Source organism: Dermacentor silvarum, chromosome 10 (genome assembly GCF_013339745.2).
Source record: "Dermacentor silvarum isolate Dsil-2018 chromosome 10, BIME_Dsil_1.4, whole genome shotgun sequence".
NCBI classification, from domain to species: Eukaryota; Metazoa; Arthropoda; class Arachnida; order Ixodida; family Ixodidae; genus Dermacentor; species Dermacentor silvarum.
Window position 1 is genome coordinate 3,044,910 of NC_051163.1, and position 15,370 is coordinate 3,060,279.

General features: G+C 48.8%; 1 protein-coding gene across 2 annotated transcripts in view; it reads right to left on the reverse strand.

Moving 5' to 3' along the window:
* The window catches only part of LOC119466376 (leukotriene A-4 hydrolase-like), a 126,000-nt gene that overhangs the window by 53,055 nt on the left and 57,575 nt on the right, over positions 1–15,370 (reverse strand). For both annotated transcript variants that reach the window (XM_049657259.1, XM_037726885.2), the window contains one exon: positions 2,363–2,474. In XM_049657259.1, coding sequence (XP_049513216.1) covers positions 2,363–2,474 — 112 coding nt within the window. The remainder of the gene's footprint in view (positions 1–2,362; positions 2,475–15,370) is intronic.

Sequence of the window (15,370 nt, forward strand, 5' to 3'; positions counted from 1 at the left end):
TTCAGACCTACCAGAACAAATAGAAGGGCGGAGCGAGATGCAGTGTTTAACAGAGGAGCCCGTGCATATAAAGCTAAGCCGACGTATAACAGACATGATGAGAGGGAGCCTTACTTTCCACATATAGTACATTAAGGGACGACAGAACGTGGGGGCAGATTACATGAATAGGGCAATGGATTGACTAAACAGTGAGAACATAACGCGGACAAAACAAATGTACATATTTGAAGTGGCGCGAACAATGAACTCGTGAGTGTTGTGAACAGTGCAAACAGTGAAATGTGCGCGACAGTGCAGTGAAGTGTGGTGATAATCTGTAAGCACCGACGAAGCACAGAAAGGCACCCAAGTCACAAGAGTCAAGTTCGCCACCAAGAAAGAAGACGGACAGAAAGCAGTTTTTTCAGAAAAAACTCTTAAAAAGGGGAGCCATGTCATGAGTAAGACGCCGGCGGCGCCATAAAAGAAGACAAAGACGATGTGAGCGGAGCGTTCTGAACCGCGCGAGCGCGCGAGGCGCGTGAGCCGAGCCGTAATCGAGGGATGAACGGCGCTGTCTGAGGATTATCAACGTGGTTCCGGGCCAGGAAGGTCGCATCGCCAGCACCGCACTGGCGACGGGAGACTTGGGGGTCTGGCCGAGTCCGTGACGTTGGCCGTCCACGGTGTGGCCGTCGACCTCGGCAAGTTCGGGCGAGGCTCCTGGACGAGCTGCAGCTTCTCACGGCAGGACCAGGCACCCCAGAGAGGCTCCCCCTTCTGCGGCAGACCGGCACGATTGATCCTCCTCGGGACGCCACGTCAGCACTCTTGAAGGAGTTGGAACGCGTCCTGACGCTAGGCCTAGGCAGGTAGGCCTAAGCTACGGCGACCGCCGTTGCGGACGAGCCGACGAGCTCATCACCGACCGAGTATCGGCGAGCTCCCTACTGGTAAAGAGACGACGCGCCGACAACAAGGCAAAAGCGACTATAGCATCAACGAGTACACCGACTGCTGGAGAAAAGGGACCGACGAGCTTCGAACTCGGACAGACGTGCAACGACGAACGCAGCAAGGTGACTCTTTGTTTGTAGCGTCTCTGAGATAAGACAGGGTTGCCTGACTGTGAAGAGTTAGCCGCCACGGACGCGCATAGGCGCCAAGTAGAATGTTTTGCACATTAGGCTTTGTATTTTAGTTTGTATTTTTATTAGTATTCCTTCCCGTAGTGTGCTTAGATGTGCTTGATTTTTAGTTTTAGTTTTGAGTGTGCGTGTCATTAAAAAATCTGTTTGCTGTGTTGCCATACCTCTTCCCTCTCCATCTCGTCTAACACCCGCACGCCCCCGAGATCAGTGACAACGAAACACATCACAATTACGCGGAGCTCGATAAAATGGGGCTATTTGACGCACCAAAGAGCCCTGTTCTGTCTGCAAATACAGTTCTCACCTTATTTCCGAACTGTCCAAAGAACCTCACACGGTCAAATAAACCTCGAAAGCCGCTGCGGAAGAGAGAACCTCCTGTGTGCCACAAAAACTCCTGTGTGCCACAACAGTCTGTGCAAATTTTGCTGCTTGTATAAGATATATACTGGGTGTCTTAACTCTCATGCACCAAGATTTAAAAATATGAAAATTTCACATAGCTGGACAGAAGCAAGGCAATGTTGTCCGTCGTCTCTTGGAGATACTCAGATTATTTTTTGCATTCCGCCTTATTACATAATTATTTTCATAACTGAATTATCAACTTTTCTAATGCTATAATTAGATAAAAAAGTGTGAACGAGAGAATTGAACAGCAACATGAAAGTTCCCAATACAGCTTTCTGGTGCTCAAGACGTGATACATAAAAGTGTTTTTCGAGCGTGAAAGAAACCCGCGAATAGACTCAAAATTGCCTCGAGACACTTTGCGTGTATTCGTGGGCTTCTTCCACGCTCGGAAAAATACGTTTCTACCGATTCACAATTGCATAGCAATGGGAATGCAATTATTATTCGTGTATTTCATCCCTCGACAAATTCTATAAGGAGGAAGCCATGCTGCAACATGAGCCCCCCCACCGTCCAGAACATTTCTGGCTACGCCACTGGTTGTAGGTATGAGTTGTAGGAAAAAAATTCTCTGTAGCTCAAGGAAGGCAGTGCTGAAAAACAAAACAAAGAACAGATGCAGACAACATAAGCACTCGTCTTGGCTACGCCATTTATTCATCGTATTTTTCAGCGCTGCCTTCCTCAAAATGTCTAACCAACTAGGTCCAATCAGCGCCTTGATCCAATTATTTAGACCGCTTACAGACATGAAATTGGAGAACAATCATTGTGTTAGTGAACTTAATATTATGCTGCAATATGCAGTTGCTTACAGTGTACCGTAGATCTTCAATGCCGTCCAAAGCTTGGAACTCTCTCATCTCATTTCCAAAAAGGCGGCCAATGATCTTTCGCTCCAAGAACACGGTGAAGCCTTCATTCAACCTAAGCAATAAAAGAGTTAATGCCAGATGATTAAAACACAGGATATAAGAGATCAATTGTTATAAATTGCAATAATACACAAGTGGCCACATATGCAAACTACTACACTGTAACGAAGATAAAAGAAAATAGAACTGTTACAACCGGCTAGATATTCATGCGGAGAAACCGTAAAGTATACAACACTTAAGGCTCCTCGTCACAAGCTGCATGCACTTGAAAGAAAGAGCTTTAGCACCATTCAGAGGAATAAGAACTTATGAGGTTGAATGTCAAAAATCAATTTGAGGGCTATAAAAGATGGTATAGTTGGCTACTCCGGATTAATGTTGACTGCCTGGTGTTCTTTAACATGCACCCAAAGCACAGCACATGAGCAGGTTTGCATGGTATGCAGCCACTTCAGCCAGTAATCAAACCTCGTGGTCAGCAGCTGAAAGCCATAACCACGGAGGCACTGCAGTGAGTCCTTTATTAAAAAAAGCTCATTACTGCATAGAATAATATGTGTGTGCATATCATCGTCTTTATCTGTACATACAACTCATCATTTTGTGTGACCACTATTTGTGCATATCGTTGTCGTCATTTGTACATACGACTCATAATCTTTTGGCTCATGTGGTGCTTCCACTCTGTGTCAGGGTGGCTGCTCTGAAATAAAAGCATCGCATCGGTCGATGTCTCACAAGTGGTGGAGTGCGCTTTGATTCCCACGTCCTCTTGCTATCCCGATTCCTCTGAAGCTCCAGTCCGGTCGTCGGTTGCTCTCGCCTACCACGGTGATGGCAGAAAACAACCCATCCACCAGTGCTACTACCACCTCTGCTCAGCCAGCTGGGCCTACCTGGACCGTGAACACCAACCAACGAGACCGGCGACGATGTGGAAGATTGGCTTGAACACTATAACAGAGCAAGCAACGTCAACGGACTATCACAATTGCTCCTGCTCGGCCTGACAATTTACTCTCAGTTGTGTGGAAGGTGTTTCTATCGACGCCCTTGTAGATACTGGAGCCACTATTTGTTATTCATCGTGAACTGTGCTTCCGTCTGTGAAAAGTGCAAACGCTGTAAGCTGGCCTGGTTCTATGTGGTGCCAATGATGCTCCCATTTATCCTACGGGACAGTGCACAGCTCGCGTCCTGATAGATAGTATTCGTCATCATGTACAACTTGCTGTGCTTTCGATGTGCACTCATCAGGTGATATTAGGATGGGACTTCCTGTCCGCTGCTTCTGCGCTAATTTTGTGCAGTGACCCAAGAATCCACATCAGTGACACCGACACGTATCCTGTTTTTGATTTCCCGTGACCCAACCTAGTTGCAGCAACGGATTTTATTATCCTACCAGACACCAGACGAAAAACGTACTCACACCGTCGAGTCAAGAGACATTGTCGATGGAGACGCCTTGGTTATACCTTCCCAGTGCTGCATTTTTCAAGGACTCCCCAATCGCCTCTTGCTTGGTCTGGTTCTCGCGCGGCTATGCCAGCCTCGCAGCATGACTCCTGAGCCACTATTACTGCCGGAAGGGTCTACATTCACCAACCTCGCCGACGTTATGCCGGTATGTGTCGTCACTGTTTCGCCTGCGACGACACATACCACTCTGATGACACATACCACATGCGACGACACATACCACATACCACTTTCACATGCCACTCTGATGCTATTAAGGCGGCGACCTTGAGTGCAGATCTCAATCCGGCCCAGGCCAATGCCCTCGTCACCATTTTAATGAAGCATGCAGCTTGTTCTGACATTTCTTTGCAAGGTTTGAGTCAGACTACTGTAACTACTCACTGAATTGAAACAGACAGCTCTCACATCATTCGCGGTCGCCTGTACCGTGTGTCATCTTCGGAACGAAAAGTTTGAACAAGAAGTGAACAACATGCTCACAGGCAACAGTATAAGGCCGTCAGCAAGCCCTTGGTCTTCTCCTGTTGTGCTTGTTAAAAAAAAAGGATGGTTCTGTGCGCTATTGCATCGATTATAGGGCGCTAAGCAAAATTACCCGTAAGGATGTTTATCCAATGCCTCGTATCAATAATGCTTTGGAATAACGCTTACAAAGTGCTGAGTATTGTTACAGAGCAATGCTCGAGACAACACTGAGGACAACACAGAAGACGACGACACTTTCTGGTGTCGCGCGGTCTGGTTTTACATCTTGTATGCCTTTATGCCAGTTGTAAATATTCTGTAAATATAATTTAAACCTCTTTCCCCGTAACATTTTGGTGGAAGGTGCAGGGTATCCTAGACGCAATACGGATTTACGCAGCAGGTGCTCTTTAGCTGCATCGGCCATGCCAGCTCAAGGCGAGAATCCTTCGGGCTCGTCGCCACCCGCGCCCACCATCAGCCTGGCACAACCGCGTGACCCCGACACCTTTTCCGGAATGGATAACACCGACGTCAAAGATTGGCTTCAGATCTACGAACGGGTGAGCGCGAGCAATCACTGGGACCAGACCGTCATGCTCGCTAACCTGCTCTTTTACCTCGCAGGAACGGCACGCGTCTGGTTTGAGACCCACGAAGAGGAGCTCACCAGCTGGGACTTGTGCAACCAAAAGCTCACAGATTTGTTTGGCAAGCCTGCCGGCGGCCGCGCCAAAAGACCTTGCTTGCCGAGTTCAGATTTCCACGGAGTCCTATGTGACATATTCAGGACGTGCTTGTGCTTTGTCACAAGGTTGACGAGAAGATGCTGGAAGCGGAAAAGGTCGGACACATCCGCAAAGGCATCGCGGACGACGCGTTCAGTCTCCTCATTTTCAAGAATTCTTCGACAGTGTAGGACATCATTGCTGAATGCCGCCGCTTCAAAGAAGCCAAAAGCCGCCGTATTGCTCACAACTTTTCTCGCCTTCCTAATACGGCTGCAACATCTTTAAAACAGCTCGTCAGTTCTCAGCTGAACTTCTTTCTTTCCTTAGCAATCGATGGTTTGCCTTTCCGGTGAAACTGCAACTTTTTTAGAGGTGGCCGTGGAAAAAAAATCGCCAAAAATTTTCCCCCGCATAATAAACGCACCCCCCAACATTGCGCATATTTTTCGGGGAAAAAAGTAGGTTCATTATACAAGTAAATACGGTATTTATGGAGGAGTTCTATGATATCATTGAGATCATGGAGAAGTCCTCTCCCATTCCATTGTAGGATTTGTGTGTTTATTTAGATAGTGGTTAATGCTGTGTGTTCAAGAATGCAAAATTAGCTCACGATGCCCTTTCCAGGTGCCGTGACACAATATTTTTCTTTTTTTTTTTTGAGTGGTCGATAGAATCCTAAGGGCACAGCCACTCCTTAGGCACTGGCTGCGCCTTCCCGCTCGGTGTTGTGTCCATGGCATCTTGCGAGGCGCTGGACAAGCGCGTCTTGTGAGCGAATATTTCGCTTTGAAAGTCTTGCCTCGAAAGACGAGACCTTGGAGCCAACCAGCCTGGTGGTTTATGGGTCCTTCTTAGATGGCAGAGCAGCACTGGCTGCACCCGCCAAACGGGTGGATGGTGTCACCGCCGGCCCACTGTGTGTGAATCGGACAGCTGTCGGAGGCCGTTGTGGCACTGCCCCTTGATGCGGAAGCTGTTCTTTGGCAGGTACAATACCCGCCTGTGTGCCTCCTTGAAAGTTAAGTTTTCCTTCGCCTTAATTGTCACTATTTCCTTTTCTTTTTTCCAGGATGGGCATGACTGCGAGTATGCAGCATGCTCCCTATCACAGTTTGCACAGTGTAGAGAATTTTCACAACTCAGAGGAGTGTGCATGGGCAATGCATTTCACACAAGTTTGGCGGCCATGGCAGTTCTGTGAACTGTGGCTGAATCGCTGGCATTTGAAACATCTGAGAGGATTTGGCACGTACAGCCCGACACGAAGCTTGATGTACCTGGCCTTGATGGACTCGGGCAGTACACTTGAACCGAAAGTAAGAACAAGATGCTTGGTCTGGATTTCTTTGCCATCGCACTTGATCTTGATTCGTTTAAAGTTGATGACATTCTGCTCCCTGACGCCCTCCAGGAGTTCAGCCTCAGTCAGCTCCAACAGATTATCATCCGAGAACACGCCTTGGGTGGTGTTCATAGTACAGTGCGAGGTTACTGTTACTTGGGCATTCCCAAAATGACACTAGACTAGGCAGTTTTTCATATTGTTTCTGGTCGCGGAGCTCCAAGAGGAGATCACCGCTTGCATTCCTCGATGCTTTATAACCTGGACTGAAAACTTCAGTCAAAGACTTCGAGACAAGGAAAGGTGAAATTGTTCGCACTGGTTTGTCTGGTTTTTTTGGAGTGAATTACATGGAATCGGGGGAAAGATTCTTTTTGGTGACCAAAAAAAACTGGAAGACGTCATCGGTGCGCCCTCTTTTCTGAGGGCGATCAGGGAATAGGGGAAAGGAACTAGCCATAGGTGAATAAATAGTTTTCGGCAGCAACGCCAGCCACCGACAGTGGAGCCCTACCAGGGGACGCTGCACGGCATCACTATAATCGAATACAGTCAACAACCGATTTTCCGGGCGCCATCGCGGCACCGCCATGTACCCCATAGAGTGAATGTATGTGACATGAGCAGGAGGTTGCGGACGGAAACAAACATGGTCGCTCGAACACTGCCTTTATTCTTCATCTTCCTCTTTCCCCACTATTGCACGGTACCGTCCTTGTGTGGTTCGTTACACACTTCCCCCTCCCCCCGAGAGTCATAGGTACACGGGCGGATGATACCTTCTTAATCTCCTCACATGAACGATTTCAGTGTGGCAGTCCTGCGATGTCCAGAAGAACTCAGGTGGCCGAGGCTGGCTGTTGGTGAACGTCTGAAATTTCGGACGCAAAAACCTTCACCGTCCGATTTTCCGGACATTTCACCATAACCGCAGGTATGAAATGGCATTAATTGAAGCCACCACCGCCGCCATTTTGATAATCTCACCGCCTCAAACCGGCACTCTCGCATGCAGATCCGCTGGCAGCCGTAGCCACCACAGCGGCAAAGCTAGGCCTAGCTACTTCGACGTTCCCTACTAAGCTTCTTTCTGTTCGGTGTCAGGTTTTTCATTGAAACTATTCAATGCTGTTAGCAATAGCACCGACTTCACCTTTGTAATCCTTGCGAATGGCTTTGAAGTTTGGAAAGCAAGATGCGTTGCATAATGCCGGTTCCCAAAAGTAAACTTCGCCTCAATACAGCAGTGTTACGCGGTAAAGCATACGCAAAGTATTGCGGTGAAGCATACCAACTGTGGGAATGGGAAATTGTCATGGGACACAGTATGTATTCCTTAATTATACACGCGTTGTTACGATCGGCCAGTGGGGGAAGCGACCGAATCACTTTTGATTTCCTGAGACGAATCAGCTTGATGAGGCCCACAATATGTTGCATAGGACAGACCAGCGGCAACACCAAGGCGAGACACGTTTGATGGCTACGGGGCTGATGGATTTCACCCGGCCGCTGAACACAACGCTGGGACCAAGGAAGGCCTGGCAAAGTGCGTGCGACGCTTCCTCACGGCCAAAGCTAACCGCCAAGGCTGTTCGACAAACGAACCCGCTAATGGCTGGGCCATCCCAGGAACCAAGGCGCGCCAGATTGGCTCAAGCGTGACACCCCCTGTCTACGGGTGTCCCCTTCATTCACTGTGATAGTGAGCTGTGTGCGCCCGAGGCTACCTTTCCAAGGTGTTCGGGGAATAAAGGCACCGGAGTGTTTATGCCCCCCCTCATTCTCAAGGCCAAGCCTTCGGCGACTTTGGACGCTCCGTTTGGAGGAAGGTGTGCCCGCCGGTTTCCCTGGCCTAGGGATCTAGGGAGGACGGAGGGCATTTAAGCGGACGTTTGTGGCTTATCTGGAGTGCTCTCCGTGAAATATTTAGCTTAGTGTTCTCCCATATGCTCTGACATGAAGCTGGTGCTCCCCCAGAACGATGTAGTCTGCTGAGATGTAGTTGCGCTGTTATGCTACGATTTTCTTCTACGATCTCATTGTTCGTTACTAACCCGAACAAGAAAGAAAAGAAAGCATGTGGCAAGAATCACCAAAACGAATGGGTGAAATGCAGTGTCGGCGTAGTATATAAAATACGTTTATCATGTAAGCGTTTTTATGTCGGACAAACGGGCCGTTGCATCAACGACCGGCTCCGCAAGCATGCTAACAACGTAAATAATAAGACGGGAGGGTGGCTGGCACTTCATTGTGATGAATGCGGCTGTAGACCAATGTTCAAAGAGTGCAGGAATTGAAAAGACGAACAATGAGATGACACGACTCATTATTGAGGCCCACTGCATCACAACTTTAAAAGATAAGTGTATTAGCATGGCATCTATCACCCTCTCAGCTAAGGAAATAGCGTATTTCACATCACGCGCGTGTTGATTTTTTGTGTCGGTGTGGTTCCGTCCTTGGTGTCATGCGCTGTACTGCCTGTGGCAAGGTATAAATAAAAATCACAGCATACCCACGGGGTGAATGATGATGAGTGGGCGAAGCTCCGGAGGGAATCATCGGATCTCCCGCTTAAGGGGACGCTAGCACAAACGCGTTAGAAACGTGCAGTACTCTCTAGTAAGGGGGAGCGGTCACAGCATCTTACGCAGCCATTTACACATGCCGGAACGTGCACCGCGTTTGCCGACGCCATCACATGACTGCTGAGAGAGTATACCCCCCGTATTCATAAACGCTCCTCGACTTGAACTTGACTTGCCACCGCCTTGGGCAGCGTGTTCGAAACGCGTTGAAGGTAAGGCGGAGAGGCCACAGTGTCTTACACCAGCTTCTTACACGGGCTGTAACGCGCTAGCACAAACGCGTTAGAAACGTGCTAGAAACGCGGCCTTTCGTTAATGTTGGGTATTTATTGCCACCGTGGTGCGTGTGTCTATGTCCGCTTCGTGGCGTAGTGGGCTAACGCCGCGCGCTCGGAAGCGAGGGGTCCCTGGTTCGATTCCGCGCTACGGACACAACTTCAGAATTTTTTTTCTCATTTTTCTCAGACTGGTTACACACTACTACTACTACTATGACGGGGACGGAACGGGTGCCGCTATAAGGAAGCTTCGCTCCTAAAAGGTCACGTCTTCTCGCAATAAATCTGTTGATAGTTTGCACTTCGTGTGTGTTATACGTGTTCCCTCTTTTGTCCATGTCATTTTGCGCAAAATGATACACGGTCTTATGGAATACCAACAAGCCCAAGTGAAAACCCTACTGCAAGTACTTCCACAGGGGCTTTCTATAGCTCACCTTTGCACCCTGCAAGACTTTCAGATAGAAGCTTTTTCACTGGATGCTACAGGTATTGAGAAGGGCCCTCCGATGCCGACAACTTGTGGCAGCCGCGAAGTTCGCAGCATGTTTGCCGCAATGACCTTCCGCCTGGGCACACTGAAGCCCTTGGACGTATTCTCGAGTCCTATCGAGATATTTTCGGTAATCAGCCTTTGGGCCAGACGTCCGTAGTCACGCATCGGATACACACAGGTGATGCCAGCCCTGTTCACCATTGTCCCTATTATGTGTCTGCATATGAGCGAAGCGTCATCCAGCAGGAAGTCAACAAGGTGCTTGCGAAGGACATTATCAAGCCATCCTGTAGTCCCTGGGCTTCCCCTGTTGTTTTAGTTAAAAAGAAGGATGAATCGTGGCGCTCTTGTGTGGACTATCTCCACATCAACATTACGAAGAAAGATGCTTACCCATTGCCCTTAATTGATGATGCTCTCGATTGTCTATATGGTGCCGCTTACTTCTCTTCTATCGACCTTAGATCTGGATATTGGCAGATTGCTATGAACCCAATGGACCAAGAGAAAACGGCTTTTGTCACTCCCGATGGGCTTTACCAGTTCAAGGTCATGCCTTTTGGTCTGTGTAATGCTTCGAGCACATGATGGACTCTCTGCTTCATAGGTTGAAGTGGTATACATGCTTGTGTTATTTAGACGACGTAATTGTGTTTTCGCCTACGTTTGATACCCACCTCGAATGCCTCTCGGCGATTCTTGACATGTTTCGTCGTGCCGGACTTCAGCTGAATTCGTCAAAGTGCCGTTCTGGCCGTCGCCGCATTACGATCCTTGGCCATATTGTAGACGCTGCCGGTGTACAACCTGACCTGGAGAAGATTTGAGCAATGAAAGACTTCTCTCTGCACAAGTCTGCCAAAGATGTTCGCAGCTTTTTGGGGCTCTGCTCCTAGTTTCGCCGGTTTGTGAAGAACTTTGCCAGGATTGCGAAACCGCTCACAGATCTTAACAAAGACGCCCCTTTAATCTGGGGCCCTGCACAAACCGCGGCTTCTCCAAGTTAACCACTCTACTCACACCTCCCATTTTGGCCCCCTTTGACCCTTCAGCCCAAACTGTAGGCCGCACTGATGCGAGTGGTTATGGAATAGGCGCTGTCTTGGCCCAACGTCAACATGGAGTGAACTGCGTCATCGCTTCTGCCAGTAGGTTGCTGTCGACATTGGAACGCAATTAATTAATTACAGAATGTGAGTGCCTCGCTCTTGTATGGGTAGTTGCAAAATTTCGCCCTTATCTATTCAGCCGACCGTTCACTGTAGTTTCCAACCACCATGCCCTCTGTTGGCTCGCCTCTCTGAAAGATCCTACAGGCAGACTCGCACGATGGGCACTGCGCCTGCAAGAGTATACCTACACGGTCGTATACAAGACAGGGTCCCTGCACAAAGATGCTGATTGTTTGTAACGCTACCCTGTGGCCGACTGTGACTCTTCGGGCACTGAATCCCTCAGTTGCGTCTTTTCCGTGAGCCAGTTGCTTAACATGGCTGGCGAACAGCGTCAGGATGCCTACTTACGAGAAATAATCGAGTGCCTGGAATCCTCTCCCAGCGACGTCTCTGTGCACATGTTCACCCTGCAGGATGGTACCTCATATCAGCGTAACATGTACCCTGAAGGTCCTGACCTTCTCCTAGTTATACCATCACACCTGCACTCCACAGTTCTTCGTGAGCTTCACAACACCCCAAGCGCTGGTCACGTTGACGTTACTTGCACACATGACCGCGTGCACCGTCGCTTCCATTGGCCTGGCTTAGCCCGCTCAGTGCGGCGTTATGTCAGCGCCTGCAAGCTCTGTCAACACCGAACAAAACCGTCTATGCTTCCTGCTGGGTATCTTCAACCCATCGACGTCTCACCTGAGCCCTTCCTCCGTGTCGGTTTGGACCTTCTCGGACCCTTTCCTACACCTGCTTCTGGAAGCAAATGGGTTGCCGTCACCACTGATTACGCGACACACTATGCAATGACAGAAGCACTAGCCACCAGCTATGCTACAGATGTGGCGGACTTTATCCTCCGTGATGTAATTGTAGTGCATGGTACCCCACGTCGATTGCTGACGAACCGAGGCCGTACCTTCCTGTCGGAAGTGATCGACGATATCCTGCGCTACTGCTCCACGCAGCACAAAATCACCACGTCCTACTATCCCCAGACGAACGGGCTCACCATGCTCTTGAATCGGACCTTAACAGATATGCTTTCCAAGTACATGTTCGCTGACCACCGTCATTGGGACCTTGCTCTCCCATACGTGCCGTTCGCATATAATTCGTCCCACCACGCTGGATACTCTCCATTTTACCTTTTGTTCAGGCGTGACCAAACTTTACCGTTGGACACATTTCTTCCTGCTCCTGCAACTTCGACTAGCAAATATGCACACGACGCCACTGCCCGGTCTGATTACGCGCAGCAGATAGCCCGTAGTAGACTTGCTGCTTCCTAAGACAATCAGAAGCGCCTTTTTGACCAGCGACACCGCGACGAACGTTTTGGTCCAGGTGCCCTCGTGTTACTTTGGACCCCTTTCTCCTTCCTCACTACATGGGCCCATACTGCATCCTTCAACAAGTGACTGACGTCACGTACGAGATGGTGTCCGCCAGTCCGACTACATCTGCTGTTCCGTTGTCCAGCGACGTCATCCACATTTTGAGACTCAAGCTTTACCACCCTTCCTCTGCTGTGGGTCCCTAGTAGTGCCGGGCCGGTGCTTCTGCCTCCGGGGTAATACTACGTGGTATTCGAAGATGATGGTGTGGACACTTCGATGTAGTGGGACGTACCCATAGGCGGCCTCTGGCTGATCTAAGAACAGCGACGTGCTTCTTTTGATCTCGGCTGGCTTCCATGTTGGCCAGTGCTTGCTACCACTTGTAAATACACCTTGTAAACAGTTTCCCTACTGCGTTTTCACGTAATAATATTAAAAAATTTTTCACATGAACAAAATTTGAAAAAAAAAAAAATATTGGTTAATGGAAATTCGCCACAAGGCTATTGTTCTAGTCTAAAACTATTTCAGTAATATGAATTTCAGAACACAGAATAATTGCAAATAACTAGCAAAGGTCAAGGCTTTCTTTGTATTTGAAGCACCTCAATATAACAAATTGATAACTCGAAATATGGCGCACATTTACAACTTATGAAGCTGTGGAAAATTGTGCACTGCAGCAGCAGCAGCAGACGGCTGTGATTACAAATTTATGCCAGCCCTCGCCATCGCTCAGAGTAATGGCAGGCTGCACAAATAGAAACTACACAAATTGGCACAGCGAAAGTTGCGAGATTGCGCCCTTTGCATCGTAACTGCGACAGTCTTGAAGGATTGTGGAAAATATCGCCGTCAAGAGGTGGGTTAGCTTAAAGTGCCACCAAAACCCGAGATTGATCAGCAATTCCACGAAGAACACAAGGAAAGTGATAAAATTTGTGGATGCTTGAGGGCTTCGGTAACGTTTGACGACGGTCCACAGTGCATATAGATCTGAAATACGCAGACAATGTACATGCCCAGTGCAACCTTTACTGACAGCTACCAGCATCAGCAGCAAGCTTATATGAGTAGCAGGCGAGACGAGTTGGGCACGTTATTTGCACTCTGAAGAAACACCACTGCATGGTTCAAGAATCATGTGCGACAGCCAGCACACGCTCAAGAATCACAGCGTCGTGATTGCTGTCACCCTGCAGCATTGCGTTTTAACTTACTGTAGATGGAACAGGTTCAGAACTGTGCCGCGTAATCTCACTGCTGGTGACTGTCGGTACAGTATGTGGACTTGCGGCCGGCACACATTTGTGTATGGTTAACATATCCGAGGTCTGTAATAGTTGTGAAAGCACCAGGCAGAGATGGCTTCTTCACATAAACGCACATCGCAACCCCTATCATGTGGAGTCAGTCACCGGTGTACAGTGGAATCTCGATGATACGAATCTCACGGGGTCATGAAAAATATTCGTATTAGGCAAAATTCGTATCCTCGAAACACAATTAAAACTAACTAAATTATGGGGGGATAAGGGGATCAGATCGCGAAAATTGCCAGAAAATTTGATTTTTGAAAACCACGCGTTTCGGTATCTGCAACGCCTAATCTACGCTGTATCAAAATGGTTTGGCTGAAAACGCACTAAAAGTGGCCGAAAGCGATTTATTCGTCAGTGCGCTGGGCGAGAAAACAGCTTTAAATCGCGCCAGATCACCGCAATTCACGGAGACATATCTCGTATTTCCCACCACCGAGCGCCGCCATCTTGGTATCGTTCGAAAGCTCAAAAATTCGTCGTTCCGCTTCTCGATTCGTTCGTCGTCGCCATCTTGTAACAAACGCGCAAACTCAAAAGAAGCGCGGGTCTGCGATAAGCAGTCACACGGGCCCTCCGATGAAAGCGGGCTTCCGATTAGCTGTCGTGCTGAAAGGAGTCTCTCCATTGGTTGCTGCTGTGACAGGGGCAAGATGGCAACCGCAGTTGTCTGCTTCGTAAGCCACGCCGGCGTCTTCACTTGACACGCAGAATTCGGATTACTGAGAGCTCGTCGTGATGGATCGTCGCTCGTTGAAGAAGAAGTTTTGGACGAAGCACACCTTCGGAATACAGAAGCACAAGCCTCCTACGGCAAGAAAAATACGGCGATTAGCGGGAGAAGCGGAGGAGCACCCGTCTGAACGTGCCGCGCTACCTTGCACCGTGGATTACGTGCCGCGCTATCTTGCACCGTGTGACTCCCGCAGTGAAACCGACAATCGCCCTGTGCCACCGGCAAAGATAACGCAGTCGACGGAAGACACGCCAACGGAGGCTCCCGCGCCTCGGCGTACCGCCGCGCAAATCAGCCGAGATCGTATCTCGGTCAACATAGCTTGCTGCAACTAGGCAAAATGGCGCAAACGCAAAGAACGCGGCCCGAAGCACAGTAGCCACTCCGTCCGATGGGCGGCCGCCGAAAAGGAGGAAAAGCACAAAAGCAACAAAAGTGCCACCACTTCAAACTCTTCTCGCCCAGTCGCGGCCTCCACGCTGTCCGGCGTCGCGCCCGCACCTCTGAACCAAAAGAGAAAGGGAGAAAGCGCGTGACCGTCGTTCTCTTTCGTGGCCGTCGGTGGGGCGGAGTTTATTCGTATCAACCAACGCAGGTCGAAAATCGATTCGCAACAACCGTACTCTAGCACGTTGCAAAGTAATGGGGCTCGGCCGGGACCATGGGAAAATTCGTATCACCCGAAAATTCGTATTAGCCGTGATTGTATCATCGAGATTCCACTGTAAATGCATTTGTGAATGTACTGTTTACAAATGTAGTTGATGCCTCTTGTTAAATTCATTTTTTAATGCCAAGTTGCATGTTTTAAACACAAAATTTAAAATAACGAAGGATTTTCTGCGGTCCCATGAGATCCATTATTTTAATATCTCACTGCATTGGCCTAGAGATTTTATGTACACTCATGAGCGAGAGTATACAGACCAGGGATTGCGCAATAAAGCTGATGATCTCCTCTGTCTGTGAATGTGACTTGAAATTGAG